The sequence below is a fragment of the Anolis carolinensis genome, unplaced genomic scaffold (genome assembly GCF_035594765.1).
Source record: "Anolis carolinensis isolate JA03-04 unplaced genomic scaffold, rAnoCar3.1.pri scaffold_7, whole genome shotgun sequence".
Taxonomy (NCBI): domain Eukaryota; kingdom Metazoa; phylum Chordata; class Lepidosauria; order Squamata; family Dactyloidae; genus Anolis; species Anolis carolinensis.
In genome coordinates this window covers 36493911-36511909 of record NW_026943818.1, presented here as the reverse complement: position 1 = coordinate 36511909, position 17999 = coordinate 36493911, and the positions used below count along the sequence as shown (strand labels likewise).

Genomic DNA, 17999 nt, shown 5'->3' with positions numbered 1-17999 from the left:
TCTCGTTGTATATGTTTTGCCACCTTTCCCCTTCCTTTGCAGCTTGCAAAAAAAAACAAAACAGAGAGAGAATAAAAAGGAAGAAAGACAAAAGAGACAGAGAGGAGGAAGGACCGCGAGAACGCTGAAGAGAAGGCTCCGCCCACCTGTGATCGCTCCGCCCAGCTGTCAATCAAGAAGGGCTGTCTGGACTTGGAAGGAAGAGGAAACGGGACTTACCTGGCGAAGGCAGAGAGATGCCTGTCTGCCTTTGGCTAATTTTTTAAAATAGAAAACGTACTCACACACCCGTCGTCAAAGCTGGCGGTGAGCTACGGCCCAGAGGGCCTTTTGTTACTTATTTATTTGCAGGAAGAGCGGCGGACACGGGAAGAGTCACACACGGAGGAGATTCCGGCGAGTCCTACCTTGGTCCAAGAGGAACGTCCGGTATTGGACAGTGGGGCTGTAGGGCCCGGCACCTTTACTGGTGTGGGCTCGGATTTTAACGTCGTAGGCCGTGTTGGGCTTGAGGCCGTTCAGGGTGTAGGAATTCTCGGGGGACGGAGCCAGCTCTTTCTCCTGAGGGGCCCCCGGCGCCCCGGCCTCCCGGAAGGCCACGGTGTACCGGACGATGGCCCCGTTGCGCTCGGCCAACACCGGAGGCAGCCAGCCAAACTGCACCGAGCGGGAAGAGACGTTGCTGGCCTCCAGGATCTGCGGGTAACCCCGCGGCACGTCCTCCGGGAGGGCAAACTCGGCCACCGCCTCTTCCCCGAAGCCGGCCCGGCTCTTGGCCGACAGCCGGAAGACGTAGGTGGCGCCTTTGTGGATGCTGGCGGCCGTGTACTGCGCCTCCTGGGCCCCGAATTCCAGCGTGGACAACGGGGCCACGTCTTGGCGCCCAAACTGGAGCCGGTAGCCCAAGACCTGCCCGTCGGCGTCCGGAGGGGGCTCCCACTTGACCAGGAGGCCGTTGTCGTGAGTCGGGTGGACCGAGAGCGCTGGCTTTCCTGGGACTACGAAAGGGAAAGAGAGAAAATAATCTATATATATAAATCAGTGATGGCATCACGGCGACCAACAAAACAACAAAACTACAGGCCCCCCAACCTCGAAATTTGACAACACAACCCATCATCCACGCCTCTAGATTGATACAACAAAAAGAAAAGAAAAATAAAGTCCCAATTAGAGGGAGAGGAATAATTGTTTTTATCCAATTGTTGCCAGTTAGAGGACTATCTCTGCCCACTTGGTCTCCTAGCAACCCACTCAGCCCAGGGGACAGGCAGACTTAGGCCTCACTTAGGCTCTAATGATCTAATTTGCACTGGATTATGGCAGTGTAGACTCAAGGCCCTTCCACACAGCTATATAACCCGTTTATAATGTTATATTATCTGCTTTGCACTGGATTATCTTGAGTCCACACTACCATATAATCCACTTCAGTGTGCATTTTATCCAGCTGTATAGAAGGGGCCTCATAGAATCCAGTTCTAAGCAGATAACATAAGATTATCAATATACAGTAGAGTCTCACTTATCCAACAAAAACAGGCCGGCAGGTTAAGTGAATATGTTGGATAATAAGAAGGGAGGGGTGCGGGGCATGTGGACAACTTCAACAGAAAGGAGGAAACCATGAAAATGGACAAAATCTGGCTACCAGTATTGAAAAACTCTAAAATCAAAACAGTAGAGCCCCAAGGACAGGAGCCCCAAGGACGGCTAATGACTGAACAAAGGTAAGAGACAAAACCTTTCCAATGCTAATTAGGGTGATTAACTGAAACATTAATGCTGGCTTCCCAGTGACAAAGGACTCTTGCCACACCCTGGACTCTTCACAGATATGTATTTTTTTTCCTTTCCTTGCCTAGTTTATCCATGCCTCACAGCCTCTGAGGATGCCTGCCATAGATGTGGGCGAAACGTCAGGAGAGAATACTGTTGGATTATGGTTTTACGTGTATGAAATACACTGTTAGAGAATATTGTTGGATTATGGTTTTATGTGTATGAAATACACTGTTTTCTGCTGTTAGGCAAGAGTGTGTGTTTCAGTAATGAAACAGTTAGCAGCAGGCTAGTTTTGACTGACAGCCTGTTGTGATTGCTATGACCTATCAGGCATGGTTTCTGGCTTTGGAGATTGGAACTTTCTTGGGACTGAGGAATGTGCTTATCTTATCTCTCTGTGTGTTGAGCTGTGCTTGCCGAGCTGAGAGGCATAAGAGAATGCCAGCTCAAAGTGATGGCTTTTGCTATGCTTTGTAAATATGTTTGTAGATATTGAAATAAATGTTTGGACCTCAGACTACGGATGTGTTTGAGTCTGACATTGAACAGGAATTGGTGAGGCAGACGATTGCAACCAATTCATCAGGGTGCTGGAGAAGATGATTGATGGAGTTTGAAGAAAGCCACCCGGCACGCACCCTGACCTCCACGCTAACAAATACCTCTGGAACATGGCCACACAGCCCGAAAGACATACAACAACCCAATTTGTAGAGAAACTTGGAACAGACGGTCAACTCTTCTGCAATGGAGTATTTTTAGTCAGAGGACACTGGGGATTTTTGCGATGTCTCCCCGGCTGGTAGTTGGTTCCAAGGTGCCTTTGGAACATGATCTGTTTCTGTGACTTTGGCATGTGTAGATCCAAGCTTGAAAATGAATCCTTATAGTAATGCTGCTTGAATATTTTGCTCTCTCTCACCCTGCAGGGTGGGGGCTAGGGGTGGAGGCGGGGCCTCCTTCCAAGAGCCTGAGACAGGGCTGAGCCTCTATACCTCTCCTGAGAGCCTTTTAGGACTAAAGGGCGGGGCTAGGGAAGGGGGCGGGGCTTCTTTCCAAGAGCCCGAGACAGGGCTGAGCCTCTATACTTCTCCTGAGAGGCCTTTTAGGACTAAAGGGCGGGGCTAGGGATGGGGGCGGGGCCTCTTCCCAAGAGCGCGAGACAGGGCTGAGCCTCTATACCTCTTCTGAGGTGCTTGTTAGACCACGGGAGCAGAGTATAGAGGTTCAGTCCTGTTAGGCACTTGAGAAGAGGCCCCGCCCTTCCTCTAGCCCCGCCCTCTGTATCCTGGCAGGCAGCGCAGGACAGGGATAGAAGCTCAGCCCTGCCTCAGAGCTCGTAACTCCGCCTATCCCAGTCCTGGCTGCCCATTTATGGCCCACCCACCTCCCCTCGCAGCCCTGCATCTTGGACTAGGGCTCTCCCCTCTTGAGCAGGAGCCACACCCACCCCTTTAAGCCACGCCCCCTTTCCAGGGGGCGCTGAATCATATTTTTTTCTGGAAAGAGGGCAGCAGGCCAAATAAGTTTGGGAACCACTGGACTACTTCTGAACAGTCTTCAAAAGCAGCCCCATGTAGAGCGCGTTGCAGTAATCTATCCAAGTTGTGATGAGAGTGCGGACAAGTGTGGCCAAGTCTGACTTCCCGAGGTACGGGTGCAGCTGGTGCAACATGGCTATACAAAACTCACAGCCACCCAGTAAACACATTTCACTCTCATCTTTCCGATCCCTGGAGGAGACTCACCTGCCCCTTTGGTCACCACGACTTTGGGTTTGCTCCGGGCACCATCTCCTTTCATGGTATAAGCCGCCACCGTGATGGAGTAGGCCGTCTCTGGCTGCAACCCCGCGATCACCATCTCCTACGGACAACAAAATCCCAGACAGGCGTTAGGAATCTCCCTTTTCTGTTTTGGAGATGAGAACGGCAACCGGGGTGAGAGAGAGCGGGGACAACAACAAAAGCAACCACCACTCGGACGCATGCAGGAAGACAACAAAAACCAAAAAAATAATAATACAAGGAACTGGGGAGGAAAGGCGGAGGGAAAAGGTTGGTTTCAGCACCAAAAGGCATATTTTCGTTTGCCTTCTCCCTATCTCGACAGAAAACGCTTCTGCCATCAAAAGCTTTGCCAAGTCCTTCAAAGGGTCTTAAAACTCTCAGAGGGAGGAACGAAAGCCCTGCCAGCTTCAAGCAGATTAAAGCCTCCCCAGGCCTGTCTTCACGCTCTTTCTCAACCTTTCTCCCCTTCGCTTGCTTTTATTTTGAAGAGGACAGCAGGGGTTCGGGTTCTCGGACAACACGGTTTGATACCGCCGAAGCCGCAGCGCTAGATAACGGCAAGTCGTCATTGCAGGCCTTGATGTTTGAGCAGCTTCTCGGTTCTGCCTTCAAGTTATTTCCAGCCTATGACCAACTCAAGGAGTTTACGCTCAGGGTAGGTTTAAAAAAAATCAGCTCCGCAGCATCCTGATTTATTGGTGATCCCTTGACTCTCACCAATTCATCCTTGGTCAGACTGCCTCCCGTCGGGAGAAGCAGTACCGACAAACGACACCTCAGTCGCAAATCAGCTGAACACAGCGGTTCTAAGGCTTTATTCCAAATATATATATATAAGATATTTACAAATATAAATTTGTTAGAACGCAGCAGTTCTAAGGCTTTATTCCAAATATATATATATAAGATATTTACAAATATGAATTTGTTAGAACGCAGCGGTTCTAAGGCTTTATTCCAAATATATATACAAGATATTTACAAATATAAATTTCTTAGAACGCAGTGGTTCTAAGGCTTTATTCCAAATATATATATACAAGATATTTACAAATATAAATTTGTTAGAATGCAGCGGTTCTAAGGCTTTATTCCAAATATATATGCAAGATATTTACAAATATAAATTTGTTAGAACGCAGCGGTTCTAAGGCTTTATTCCAAATATATATCCAAGATATTTACAAACATAAATTTGTTAGAATGCAGCGGTTCTAAGGCTTTATTCCATATATATATATATACAAGATATTTACAAATATAAATTTGTTAGAACGCAGCGGTTCTAAGGCTTTATTCCATATATATACATATACAAGATATTTACAAATATAAATTTGTTAGAACGCAGCGGTTCTAAGGCTTTATTCCATATATATATATATACAAGATATTTACAAATATAAATTTGTTAGAACGCAGCGGTTCTAAGGCTTTATTCCAAATATATATATATACACAAGATATTTACAAATATAAATCTTTTAGAATGCAGCGGTTCTAAGGCTTTATTCCAACTATATATATATACAAGATATTTACAAATATAACTGGCAGCCAAGTGGAGAACGGCTCTTCCTCGTTCCTGTAATTTGGACTTTATTTTTCTAGGTTTTTTAATTGAAAAACATAGATTGGATGACTATGCCTTTTGTGGCCAAATTTGGTGTGATTTGGTTCAGTGGTTTTGTTGTTTACTCCATGGGAAAAATGCACATTACATTTTTTTATATATAGATTGAACCTACAGATGCCTAAAGGGGGCGGGGCGTTCCCTTCTGACTGGCAGCCGGGTGGAGAACGGCTCTTCCTCGTTCTTTGTAATTTGGACTTTATTTTTCTAGGGTTTTTTTATTGAAAGACATAGATTGGATGACTATGTCTTTTGTGGACAAATTTGGTGTGATTTGGTTCAGTGGTTTTGTTGTTTATTCCATAAGAAAAAAACACATTACATTTTTTATATATATATACTGATGCCTCGATTAATGTAATTTTATTGGTATCTATTTTTATTTTGAAATTTACCAGTAGCTGCTTCATTTCCCACGGTTGGCTTATGCTTGGGTCAATAAGTTATCCCAGTTTTTTTGTGGTAAAATTAGGTTCCTTGGCTTATATTTGGGTCGGCTTAAACTCGAGTATATATGGTACTACAATACACCCTGAGCCCTGCCTTTTCACAGCAACACCAGAGACACTCCAAGTGTCCAGTTGCTGGTCAAAGGACATTTAGTATAACTTGGTTTGCATATTTAAATACATGATAACTATAGCCTCAATTCGCTTCTGACACGAAAGGCCCAATTCATTCTCACTGGTATCGTATGCTGCAAAAAACTTAGCGGAAATAAAATGGGACAAAGCACTGGAGGGAAGAAAGGCAGGAGGGATTAGAGGGTGGGCGGAGCAACCGACAACACTTTCACAGCATCACACCAATGAGAGCGAAGGATGCGGAGGCCAAACCGCCCCGGGAGAGGAGCCTCGTACTTACGTATTCCGCGGTGTCATCCGTTTCCCACTGAGCAAGAGAAGGGTATGCGGATAGGAATGGAAGGAAGGAAAGAAAGAAAAGGCGTGAGGCGGAGACAGCAAGTGGAGGAGAAGCCACCCAGAAAGGAAACGTGGCCTCCGAGGGCCCACGGACTCCTGGGACAAGCGGAAGAGAAGCCCGAGAAACTATGGCGTTAGTCAGAATGAATGGCTCTGGTTAATAACAGCAATACAAAGGAGCCCAAAGACCTACCCAGCCAATTTTAACTATGAATTTTTAACTCACATCTTGTGTTTATTCTATTTTAAATCTTTGTTTTGTGTATTTTAATCTATGATATAATATGTTTCAATAGGTGTATTTTATAGAATATTTATGATTATGTATTTTTTGACCCACTTCAAGTCATAAGGAGAGTGGGTAAGACATAATAATAACACTGCATTGTCAAACGCTTTCATGGCCGGAATCACTGGGGTGTTGTGAGTTTTCTGGGCTATGTGGCCATGTTCAAGAAGCATCCTCCCCTGACGTTTCGCCCACATCTATGACAGACATCCGGATGCCGGAATGAAAGGAGGGAAGCCTTGCCTCTGTTAATGTACTGTCTGTTTCTGTCAATTGTATATCCGCTCATTGGGGAGATAGAATATAAGTATATTATATTATTATTATTATTATTATTTTATTATGACACAGCAAACAAGATAGATATGCTGGATTTCATATCACAAAATCACAAGTCGAACACTTCCCAAGTGTCTAGGACTGTGTGATGTATTTTCGGATGATGCGTGCAGATCCCAGTCGGGTGGCCTTTTGCAGTTGGCAGATTGTGATTTTGTCAATGTCTATTGTTTCCAAATGCTGGCTGAGATCTTTTGGCACGGCACCTAGTGTGCCCATCACCACCAGGACCACATGAACTGGTTTCTGCCAGAGTCTTTGAAGTTCAATCTTGAGGTCCTGATAGTGGCTGAGTTTTTCCTGTTGTTAATATTATTATTTTTATTATTACCTAACCAGGAGAGGTGTCCATGGAAGACAGGCTCCTCGGAGAGGAAAAGGAAACAACACCACCTCCCCATGGCAGGGTCGAGCACAGCCTATTCCGAGAGAGGAAAATAGGGAAGCCTTGCCTCTGTTAATGTTCTGTCTGTTTCTGTCAATCCTATAACACTGGGGTCCCCAAACTAAGGCCCGTGGGCTAGATGTGGCCCTCCAAGGTCATTGACCTGGCCCCTGTCCTAAACTTTAGACTCAGGGTTGACCTAAGTCTACCTGGTCTTTGGAGGTCTCTTTGCTTTCCTATGGTCTTATGAGATTGTCTAGATGGTTTTTGAAGGTCTCTTTCCTTAGCTACGGCCTTATGAGACCATCTAGATGGCTTTTGGAGGTCACTTTCCTTACCCATGGTCTGATGAGACCGTCTAGATGGCCTTTGAGGGTCCCTTTCCTTACCTATGGCCTTATGAAACCATCTAGATGGTCTTCTGATGGTCTTATGAGACCATCTAGATGGTCTTTGGAGGTCTCTTTGCTTACCTATGGTCTTATGAGAGCCTCTAGATCAGGGGTCCCCAAACTAAGGCCCTCCAGGGTTGACCTAAGTCTGAAATGACTTGAAGGCTCATAACAACAACAATCCTAATTTTGGACTCTTTCATCCTAGTCCAGCCCCCAATAGTCTGAGGACCCCTGGTATAACGGCACTGAATGTTTGCCATATATGTACCTGTAATCCGCTCTGAGTCCCCTTGGGAAGATAGAACGGAATATACGTTGTTGTTATTATTATTACATCATTATTATTATTATTATTATTATTATTATTATTATTACTGTATCATTATTATTTAGCATCCCGAGGTGCTCAACCCACCTGAGCATCGGCCAACATCACGTCCTTGATCTGGGGCAAACCGTTGGCCTCTCCGTTCTCCATGCGGACAAAGTGGACCTGGTATCCGCGGATTTGCCCGTGCTGCTTATTCTGGACCGGGGAGCGCCAGAAGACTTGGATGGCCGTCGAGTTCAGAACCTCCACTTCCACCTTGCGAGGCGGGGCGCTGGGCACTGCGGAGAAGGATCGGGGAAGAGACGGAAAGGCTCAGACTAAACCGGAGAAGCCGACAGCGCTTTGTCTGAGCTTCAAATGGAATCTGGTGTATACAAGTGAAGACAGAGAATGTGAGGCTCACTGCTGTTGTATACATAGTATGTTTCGAGTGGCATGTGATACTCATAAGGAAGATTGACGTAGATTATGTTGTGTTAGTGGATGTATCCTGGATGTCACAAGGAAGAGACTAGAACTCAGTGGAGCCACGGATTCCACCTGAACAGAAGAACTTCCTGACTGTAAAGAGAGCTGTTCAGCAGTAGAACTCACTGCCAATGGAGACCTTAATATTATAAATCCCTCTTTCTACTTCCTTCCTAAGGAGAAGCCTAAGGAAGGAAGGAAGGAGAAGCCAAAGGGAGAGAAATGGAGGCTGAAGGAACTTTGTTTTCACAAGGCATGTGCATGCTTGAGAGGTGAGGAGGGAACAGTTTTTTTGTGGTAAAATTAGGTGCCCTAGCTTATATTCGGGTCGGCTTATACTCGAGCATATATGATATATATTTTCATTTTTATGATGTGTACAGATATGGTCAGTGCACGAATCAATAAATAGATCAATCTATCTATTGGATTTTTTGTATGGCTGTTGGACTGGTTGATGTTTTTTTTTGGTTGTATCAATATACAAGGGTTGAATTAAAAGTAATGCCTCCACCTTCGTAACTCAACAGATGGCAGTCCTAGTATGCGGCAGGTCCTGGCTTCTTCAGTAGACTCTCCTCTACAGTTCAATTTGGCGGGAAGCCTTAGCATTGAACGGTTGTGTTGTTAAAGTGCGAAGAATGGAACCCTGCGCAGACGGGGAAGCCTTAGCATTGAACGGTTGTGTTGTTAAAGCACGAAGTACGGAACTCTGCGCAGACGGGGAAGCCTTAGCATTGAACGGTTGTGTTGTTAAAGTGCAAAGTGTGGAACCCTGCGCAGACGGGGAAGCCTTAGCATTGAACGGTTGTGTTGTTAAAGTGCGAAGAATGGAACTCTGCGCAGACGGGGAAGCCTTAGCATTGAACGGTTGTGTTGTTAAAGTGCAAAGTGTGGAACCCTGCGCAGACGGGGAAGCCTTAGCATTGAACGGTTGTGTTGTTAAAGTGCGAAGAATGGAACTCTGTGCAGACGGGGAAGCCTTAGCATTGAACGGTTGTGTTGTTAAAGTGCGAAGAATGGAACTCTGCGCAGACGGGGAAGCCTTAGCATTGAACGGTTGTGTTGTTAAAGTGCGAAGAATGGAACTCTGCGCAGACGGGGAAGCCTTAGCATTGAACGGTTGTGTTGTTAAAGTGCAAAGTGTGGAACCCTGCGCAGACGGGGAAGCCTTAGCATTGAACAGTTGTGTTGTTAAAGTGCGAAGTACGGAACTCTGTGCAGACGGGGAAGCCTTAGCATTGAACGGTTGTGTTGTTAAAGGGCGAAGTATGGAACCCTGCGGAGACGGGGAAGCCTTAGCATTGAACGGTTGTGTTGTTAAAGCGTGAAGTACGGAACCCTGCGCAGAAGTTACAAGTTACAAGGAGTTACGAAGGTGGAGGCATTAATTTTCGTTCAACCCTTGTAAATGTAAGGTTCAGGACGGGAACACTCACCATCTTCGTCGGTGCGGAGGACGACGGGGGAGCTTTCGGGGCCGGGCCCCACGACGGTGTGAGCCACCAGGGTGATGCGGTACTCGGTCCACTTCTCCAGCGACTCCAGGAGGATCTGGGTGGTGGTCGGAGGAATGCCCTTCACCTCTTTCAGCTCGGCGTCCTCCGCATCCAGGGCCCGGTAGCGGACGCTATAGCCTTCCAAGACGCCGTTTTGGCTTTCGGCTGGAGGTGGCCGCCAACTTACCAAAATGGCCGTGGATCGGGTGCTGACACATTTTACGTCTTGAGGGGGGGCGGACGGTTCTGCGGGTCGCGGGAGAAGGAAGGGGAGTCCGGGGGGGAGTCCGGGGGGAGGGGAGTCAGGGAAATGGTAGTCGGGGGGGAGGTAGTCGGGGTGGGAGGGTAGTCGGGGAGAGGGGAATCGGGGGGGAGGTAGTCAGGGTAGAGGGGTAGTCGGGGGGAGGTAGTCGGGGGAGATAGTTGGGGGAGAGTAGTTGTGGGGGAGGTAGTCGGGGGAGGTAGTCGGGGGGAGGGTAGTCGGGGGATGGTAGTAGGGGGGGACGTAGTCGGGGGGGAGGTAGTCGGGGGGATGGTAGTCGGGGGGATGGTAGTTGGGGGAGATAGTTGGGGGAGAGTAGTTGTGGGGGAGGTAGTCGGGGGGAGGGGAGTCGGGGGGAAGGTAATCGGGGGGATGGTAGTAGGGGGGAGGTAGTCGGGGGGATGGTAGTAGGGGGGGAGGTAGTCGGGGAGAGTCGGTATGGAAGGAGTCGGGGAGGAAAGTGGAGGAGACGGAGGGGAGGAAGGGGAGAAAACAAAAGATGGGAAAAGAAAAAAAGAAAAAATGATAACAAAAGAAATCTAAAAACGAAACGTACCAAAACTCGGACCAGGGAGATCAAATTTAAAAAGGGGGATGGGGAGGGGAAAGAAGGCTTCCTCGAAACAAAACAAAGCCAAAGAAACAGAACAAGGGAGTAAAGACTGCAACGCAAATCGGACAAAGCAAATAAAAGACGCAAAATTAAGCCGGGCCAGCACAGGGTCATTCGGTCTCCTTGATAGTGGTCAATGTGATTATTTGCCACCAATTTATCCTATCTTTTTATACTGTGATTATTTATTTATTTAATACACTTATATCCTGCCCTTCGCACCCTGAGGGGGACTCAAGAGTGGCTTACAAATTAAATTTACATACAATATTATACTATTAGCATAGCACAATACTGGCAATAAATTACCATATTGTACTATATCAATATATTGTAATATTATTATTAATATTACATGTAATGTATAATATATAACTAACATTATTATATTGTATTATTAGTATTATATTGTATTACAAAAGAATATTATTAATATTATATGCATATACAATATATTATAATATTATGTATTATTGTAAATTATATTACATATATGTATATAGGGTATATACATATATATATACACACACACAGTGTATATGTTGTTGTTGTTTTGTTTAATTATGTTGTTCGGGCCTCTGCCCCATGTAAGCGGCCCCCGAGTCCCCATGGGGAGATGGTGGCGGGGTGTAAATAAATAAATAATAATAATAATAATTATAATAATATTATTATAACAACTCCTATCAAAATCATTATGCCAGAATGGCTCATCTACCCAGATTTGTGTATCTTCTGCTCTACGGGAAGGAAAAGAGAGGACAAAGATCCCAGGTATTAGTGATTTTCTCAACTACCAGGCTGTGCTCCAGAAGCATTCTCTCCTGATGTTTCGCCCACACCTATGGCAGGCATCCTGAGACGTTGGGAGGTCTATTAGAAACAAGGCAAGTGGGGCTTATATATCTGTGGGTGAAAGGACTCTTGACTATTGTGAATATTGCAATTGGCCAGCTTGATTAGCATCGAATAGCCTTATAGCTTCAAAGCCTGGCTGCTTCCTGAGTGGCGGAATCCTTTGTTGGGAGGTGTTAGCTGATTGTTTCAAAGCCTGGCCCGGGTGGGAATTCCAGACCGGAAACAATCAGCTAACACCTCCCAACAAAGGAGGTGTTAGCTGATTGTTTCCTGTCTGGAAGCAGCCAGGTTTTGACACAGCAAGGCTATTCAATGCTAATCAAGTAAGCCAATGGCAACTTTCACACTTGCTTCAATCAAGACAAGAGTTCTTTCTCCCATTCTGGACATTATTCCACAGATATATAGACCCCACTTGCCTCATTTACAACAGGAAATCCTTTGTTGGGAGGTGTTAGCTAGCCCTGGATGTTATTTCACAGATATATAAACCTCACTTACCTATATTGCAACAGACCTCACGACATCTGAGGATGCCTGCCATAGATGTGGGTGAAATGTCAGGAGAGAATGCTTCTGGAATATGACCATACAGCCCGGAAAACTCAGAGCAACCCAACACAGCACTGTCCCTTTAGCTTGGCAGGATTTCTATACTCCAGACTGAATGCAGTTTGGTGAAGGCACCAAAAGCTACGGCTAAAGGCCGTACAAAACTATATCTCCCTTCTTAGCAACTCTAGGGGAGAAAGGGAAGCATCATTCGGTCCGTCCAAACATTGTGATGTCCTTCGACCCTTTTGCCAGCCCCTCGAAAAGAAAGAACATATATATTGAAAGAAACAAAACCGAGCAACAAAACCAAGCTGGTTGCATTAAAATAAAAGAAATTCAAAAGAAGGGGAAATAACAATTGCAACTAAATAATAATAATAATAATAATAATAATAATAATAATAATAATCTCAAGTCGTACATAAAATCAAAGGCAAACGCTTCCAGAGGCCTCATTGTCTGTTTTACCTACCTTCCACAACAGCTAACTTTTAAAAGACTTTCTTACGAGAGTACTAGGGAGGTGCGGCTCGGTCGAGGCTCGGTCAGACTCATGATGGGTTTCTCGGCAGAGTTACAACTTGCTGCATTTCCTCCGTAATGCTTTGCTTGCATGAAAAGATGCTTCATGCTGAGCTGCATCATGTTCGGACTCCCACGATGCGCTCGATCCCTTTCAGATTAGGCTTTCGCCGGAAAACGAGGCCGCTCCCGAGTTGTTCGCAGCGGGCGACTCTTAGGTTGCCTCACTTTAACTGGTTTAATGCATTTTTCTGTTCGCAGCACCAACTCAGCATTTAAAGCCCTTCTGGAATTTCTCAACCTTCCATATAGTTGTTTGCTCGAAGCTAACCACAGAATAGCACTCGAAGAGATTTGGGTGCTTTATGGTCAACCACAGTCCTCCAGCATGTCTCCACGGTCACCTTCAGACAGAGGTTGACCATAGAATCACCCTGGACGAACTACAGATAACATATTTTAATCAAATCCATGAATCCTCAAATCCGAGCAGTCACCTGCGAAATTCGCACATTTGGTGCTCAGCCTGTGCAGGCACAAGAATACCATATGTGCGTATTTCACAGGGACCACGATGGAGAAATGCAAATGTGGAGGGATGACTGTACTGGGGATCTGGGACTAGGGCTCAGCAGTTGCTATAAAAAATGGACAAACATAGGAGCAAAGGCTGATCCAGAAGAACACTGAGTTCCCGTTGGGGCCAGACAGATGTTTAGGAGACACTTCCAAGAAGGACATGAGGTCATTATTATGAACTTTCCAAGATTTCGCAGATATGTGGCAACGTCAGATTGTGGTCAAGACTGCAAACGTTATCAACGAGGGAGAACAGACAAATTGCAGGAGTTTACTTTGGCCTGATTCAACAAAAGCTGTTCCTCTTCTCTATTTAGTTATGGGATTGCAAATTACTTTGGCAGCAGCTGAAGGAAGCTGGAGGCCCCAGGGAAAAAGTGGAAGCACAAGAAGGGAATCTGGACTTTCTAAAAGCGATTTTAAATATGGATGACAAAGGACTCGGAGTTGGAGGTTATCCTCCTTTGATGGCGCTTCCCAGAAACCCATATTAAAAAAAATACTAATTTGCTAGGCAAGACATGATTGGTGGCGACTGACAGCCTTCTTCTCTATCAATTTTGCCTCATGTCATCTAAAGCCATCCACAATGGCTTTTAGCATAGTTGTCATGTATAAATATGATGTATGGTCCGAGTGGAATTGTATGAAATGGGTATGGGGTCTAATTGGGCTGAAGACACAATCCTAAAATCAACTTGGGAACTGTAATTAAAAGTTGCTGATGAGAACTGTGACAAATGATTAACTTTTGGGGGGAAACAACTTGTTTACATTAGTCAAAGACAATGGCTCTAGTTAAGTAAATGTTTACAATGTTAAGAAGGAAGTCAACACAAGACTGCGTACGTTTACCAACACCAATTAAGAAGAGTCAACATCTGTCCAGGATCTGATGAAGCCAGGATGTTTCAAGCTGGAAAAACATCTGTCATTCATTTACAACTTTGGAACAACACCAGCAAGAAATATTGCTGTATAAGAGACCTTATTACAGGGGTCCCCAAACTAAGGCCCGCGGGCCGGATGCGGCCCTCCCAAGGTCATTGACCTGGCCGCTATCCTAAACTTTAGACTCAGGGTTGACCTAAGTCTACCTTGTTTTTGGAGGTCTCTTTGCTTACCTGTGGTCTTATGAGATCGTCTAGATAGTCTTTGCAGGTCTCTTTGCTTAGCTATGGCCTTATGAAAACATCTAGATGGCTTTGGGAGGTCACTTTCCTTACCTATGGTCCTATGAGACCGTCTAGATGTCCTTTGAGGATCTCTTTCCTTACCTATGGTCTTAAGAAACCATTTAAATAGACTTTGAGGGTGCCTTTCCTTATCTATGGTCTTCTGATGGCCTGATGAGATCATCTAGATGGCCTTTGAGGTCCCTTTCCTTACTTATGGTCTTATGAGATCGTCTAGATCAGGGGTCACCAAACTAAGGCCCCCCAAGGTCAATGACCTGGCCTCTGTCCTAAACTTTAGACTTAGGGTTGACCTAAGTCTGAAACGACTTGAAGGCACATAACAACAACAATCCTAATTTTGGACTATTTCATCCTAGTCCGGCCCCCCAACAGGCTGAGGGACTGTGAATCGGCCCTCCACTTAAAAAGTTTGAGGACCCCTGCCTTATTACAATCCAAAATTTGTGACAGACAGCTAAAGAAACCCACTGCAGAGTATGACCAAGCCTCACCTACCATTTTGGGGGGTTATCCTGAGCCTGAAAGCCACATCAGATATTCGATTCTAAAAAAAGAAAACACACGAGTCCATTCCAGCCCCAGGTCACACCATAATCCAAGTCAAGCTCTCCACTGGACGGCTCTGGTCAGCCTGTTTTCCGGTGGGATCGGCCCTTGCTGCCTCGGAGGGCGGTCGGCTCACTCACCCTTCTAAAAACGCCACCAACGTGAGGGGATGTGTGGGGACCCTTTTCCTGTCCCAGTGGGAGACGTGGACACAGGGTGGGGTGGGAGGAGGGGGGAAGGGAAGAGGAGGGAAGGGAGGGACGAAAAGAACTCGCTGCCCTCTCTCTGGCTAAGCAAAGGGGAAGGAGAGACGGAAGGGATCCCATACTTTCTCCTCGCCGGCAGGAGGACCTGAATGGAGTGTCCTTCACAATCCAGCCCAACCTGTGGGAATCGATGGGTGAGCGAGTGGAGGCGGAGGCTTCCTCCCAAAGGACAGGGGTGTGTGAGGTCCAGACTCTGAAGAGCCAGCGACCTTGTGCCAGAGGTGTGAGTAGCCGTGGCAGAGGAGGCGACAGGTTGGGCTGTATTTGTGAATGGGCTTGAGACCAGCCAGTACTCACCTTTTGGGCACTCTGTGACCCGCTTTAAAAGTTGACTGTCCAAGCCTCAAGAATGGCCCCTGACTGAGCTTTCATACCAATGCAATCTGCTCTTTTTTAACCCTTTAGGTACCACAGACGTTGGATATATTGCGTGGACATCACTTGAAGAAAAAAAAACCCAACAAAAATTGGCAACCTACTACTCTAAATACTAAGGAAGGGATTCAGTAGCATTAAAAACTCCATTATAAAATGAAGTTATTTTTCTTACCCCAACTGGCTCTACTTGCTTTTCTAGAAATCTATGCTTAGGCTACACTTTCATAAATATTAAAAGCTAAGACCCAACAGCAAATGTCCAATCATCTTTGATATTTGATGTATTTATTTATTTATAGTATTTTATATACACCACATGCGATAATAAGATCGATACAGAAGATGCCGACCTGTCCTTCCACTTTCCCCCCCCAAATTTTTGTCCCTTCCCTCTTTTTTCTCGTATCGATATCCAAGTTGACCGTCTCTGGTACTTGAAGAGTTAAAAGTCAGATTTCCTTTCAAGATCAAAAAAGAATACTTTACCTTTAGTTTAATGGATTTTTTTTTTTTACAAAAAGAAAATAATCTTGGGGTTTGATGCTCTGGATCGCCACTCTGACAGAGTAGGACACCACATGCCAGGGAATGGGTGGGGTGCACGAGAGAATGCGGGGCAAGCATGCGCAGCTTGAAGCCACAAGGAAAGCAAGAGAGATCGCACAAGCAGCAAACGGTGCAGGTATGACTTGGGGGAAAAGGAGGAGAGGAGTGAAACCATGGAGAGAAAAGAGAGGGCATCATCTGCATACAAGCGTCTCTTGCTTCTGAGACCGATGGCGGGATGAAAGGTCGGAGAGAATGAACACCATGTCGTCTACGTACAGTAGTGGTTTCCAACCTTTTTTTGACCAGGGACCACTCTCCAATATTAGTACCAAAAGGGTTATGAATCAGTATTTGGTCAACATGAGATTCAGTTTTGTTATTTGTCGTGCTGATTTGGAAAATTGCACTGGATAGACCACATCAGCTCTAGTTTCTGATACAGAACATATGCCATCCAGTAGTCACCATCTGCTCGCCCACAGAAAACAATATTTAAAAATCTAGAGCTGATGTGCTAGTAGTAATCTTTCGTGGGTAGTCAGCCTCTCCCGACATCCCCGTTGCCTTGGCACTCTAAGTACTCTTGTTGACGCATGGTTTCGAGGCAACGGTGTAGTAATGATGAGACCGTGGACCATATTTTCATTCTTGTGGACCACTGGTGGTCCACGGACCACATGTTGGGAACCACTGATGTACGGTCTTCTCCTGCGTCTAAGACGGGAGGTCTTAGCCCCTAACCGAAAAGAAGGGGAAAGGAAGAAAGGTACGACGGGATACAAAACAGTCCTGAGTCAACCGTGAGCCCCAACTATTGTTGGTGGACTACCAGCAAAAGAGTGGGAGCTGTCTTTGTGTGCCTCTTCTTCTCCCTTTGGGAAGACTGGGATCAGAAGGTGAGTAAGTGCATGGGGGGATCAAAAAAGAGATTCCCACTTGCAAAACTAGAACCAATTTACACAGTGAAACCAGTAGCATTGATCTAAGACTTCCCTGAAGGTAATCAGAAAGTCAAATGTTGGATCTCAGTCTAGCACTTCTCTGTCCACATCAGTTGGATGATATTATTTTGGGTCTGGAAATACCGTATTTCTTCAATTCTAAGATGCCATTGATTCTAAAACATACACAAATTTCAGAACCTCCAACACAATGGTGAATTGCAACACGGTGTTATTGAAGGCTTTCATGGCCATAATCACTGGGTTGTTTTGAGTTTTCCAGGTTGTGTTATCCATGTTCCAGAAGCATTCTCTCCTGACGTTTCACTCGCATCTATGGCAGGATGCCTGCCATAGATGCGGGTGAAACGTCAGGAGAAAATGCTTCTAGAACATGGCCATACTCCCTGGAAAACTCACAACAACCCAACTGCAACATTCACACTTGTCTCCAACAGACAAGTGTTCTTTCTCCCACCCTGGACATTATTCCACAGATATATAAACCCCACTTGCCTAGTTTCCAACAGACCTCACAACCTCTGAGGATGCTTGCCATGGATGTGGGCAAAACGTCAGGGGAGAATGCTTCTGGAACATGGCCAGACAGCTCGGAAAACTCACAGCAACACAGTAAGCATTCTTTGTTGGGCACAGAAATGGCTTCAAAGCATTTCATCTCCTGTAGTTTCCCTCGTTGTGAAATTGGAAAGCATATCAACAAGTCTGGAAGGCTTTGTGAATGGGAATTTGGTTGGTCTCTCCAGAAGAGAACGCTTTATGCAGATAGGCGCAGAGAGAATATATATATATCATACAAGCACATAGATTGAAATATATATATATGTTTGCAGACGGGACGGAACAAGGCACGGTTTCCCTCGACAAAGCAGC

General features: G+C 45.7%; 1 protein-coding gene across 1 annotated transcript in view; it reads right to left on the bottom strand.

The window, feature by feature from the left end:
* ptprs (protein tyrosine phosphatase receptor type S) overlaps positions 1 to 17999 on the bottom strand; it is a 240208-nt gene that overhangs the window by 55057 nt on the left and 167152 nt on the right. Inside the window, exons 12-16 of the mRNA XM_062960704.1 lie at positions 9778 to 10083; positions 7955 to 8148; positions 6073 to 6099; positions 3534 to 3651; positions 408 to 998 (exon numbers count right to left, since the gene is read on the bottom strand). Coding sequence (XP_062816774.1) covers positions 408 to 998; positions 3534 to 3651; positions 6073 to 6099; positions 7955 to 8148; positions 9778 to 10083 — 1236 coding nt within the window. The remainder of the gene's footprint in view (positions 1 to 407; positions 999 to 3533; positions 3652 to 6072; positions 6100 to 7954; positions 8149 to 9777; positions 10084 to 17999) is intronic.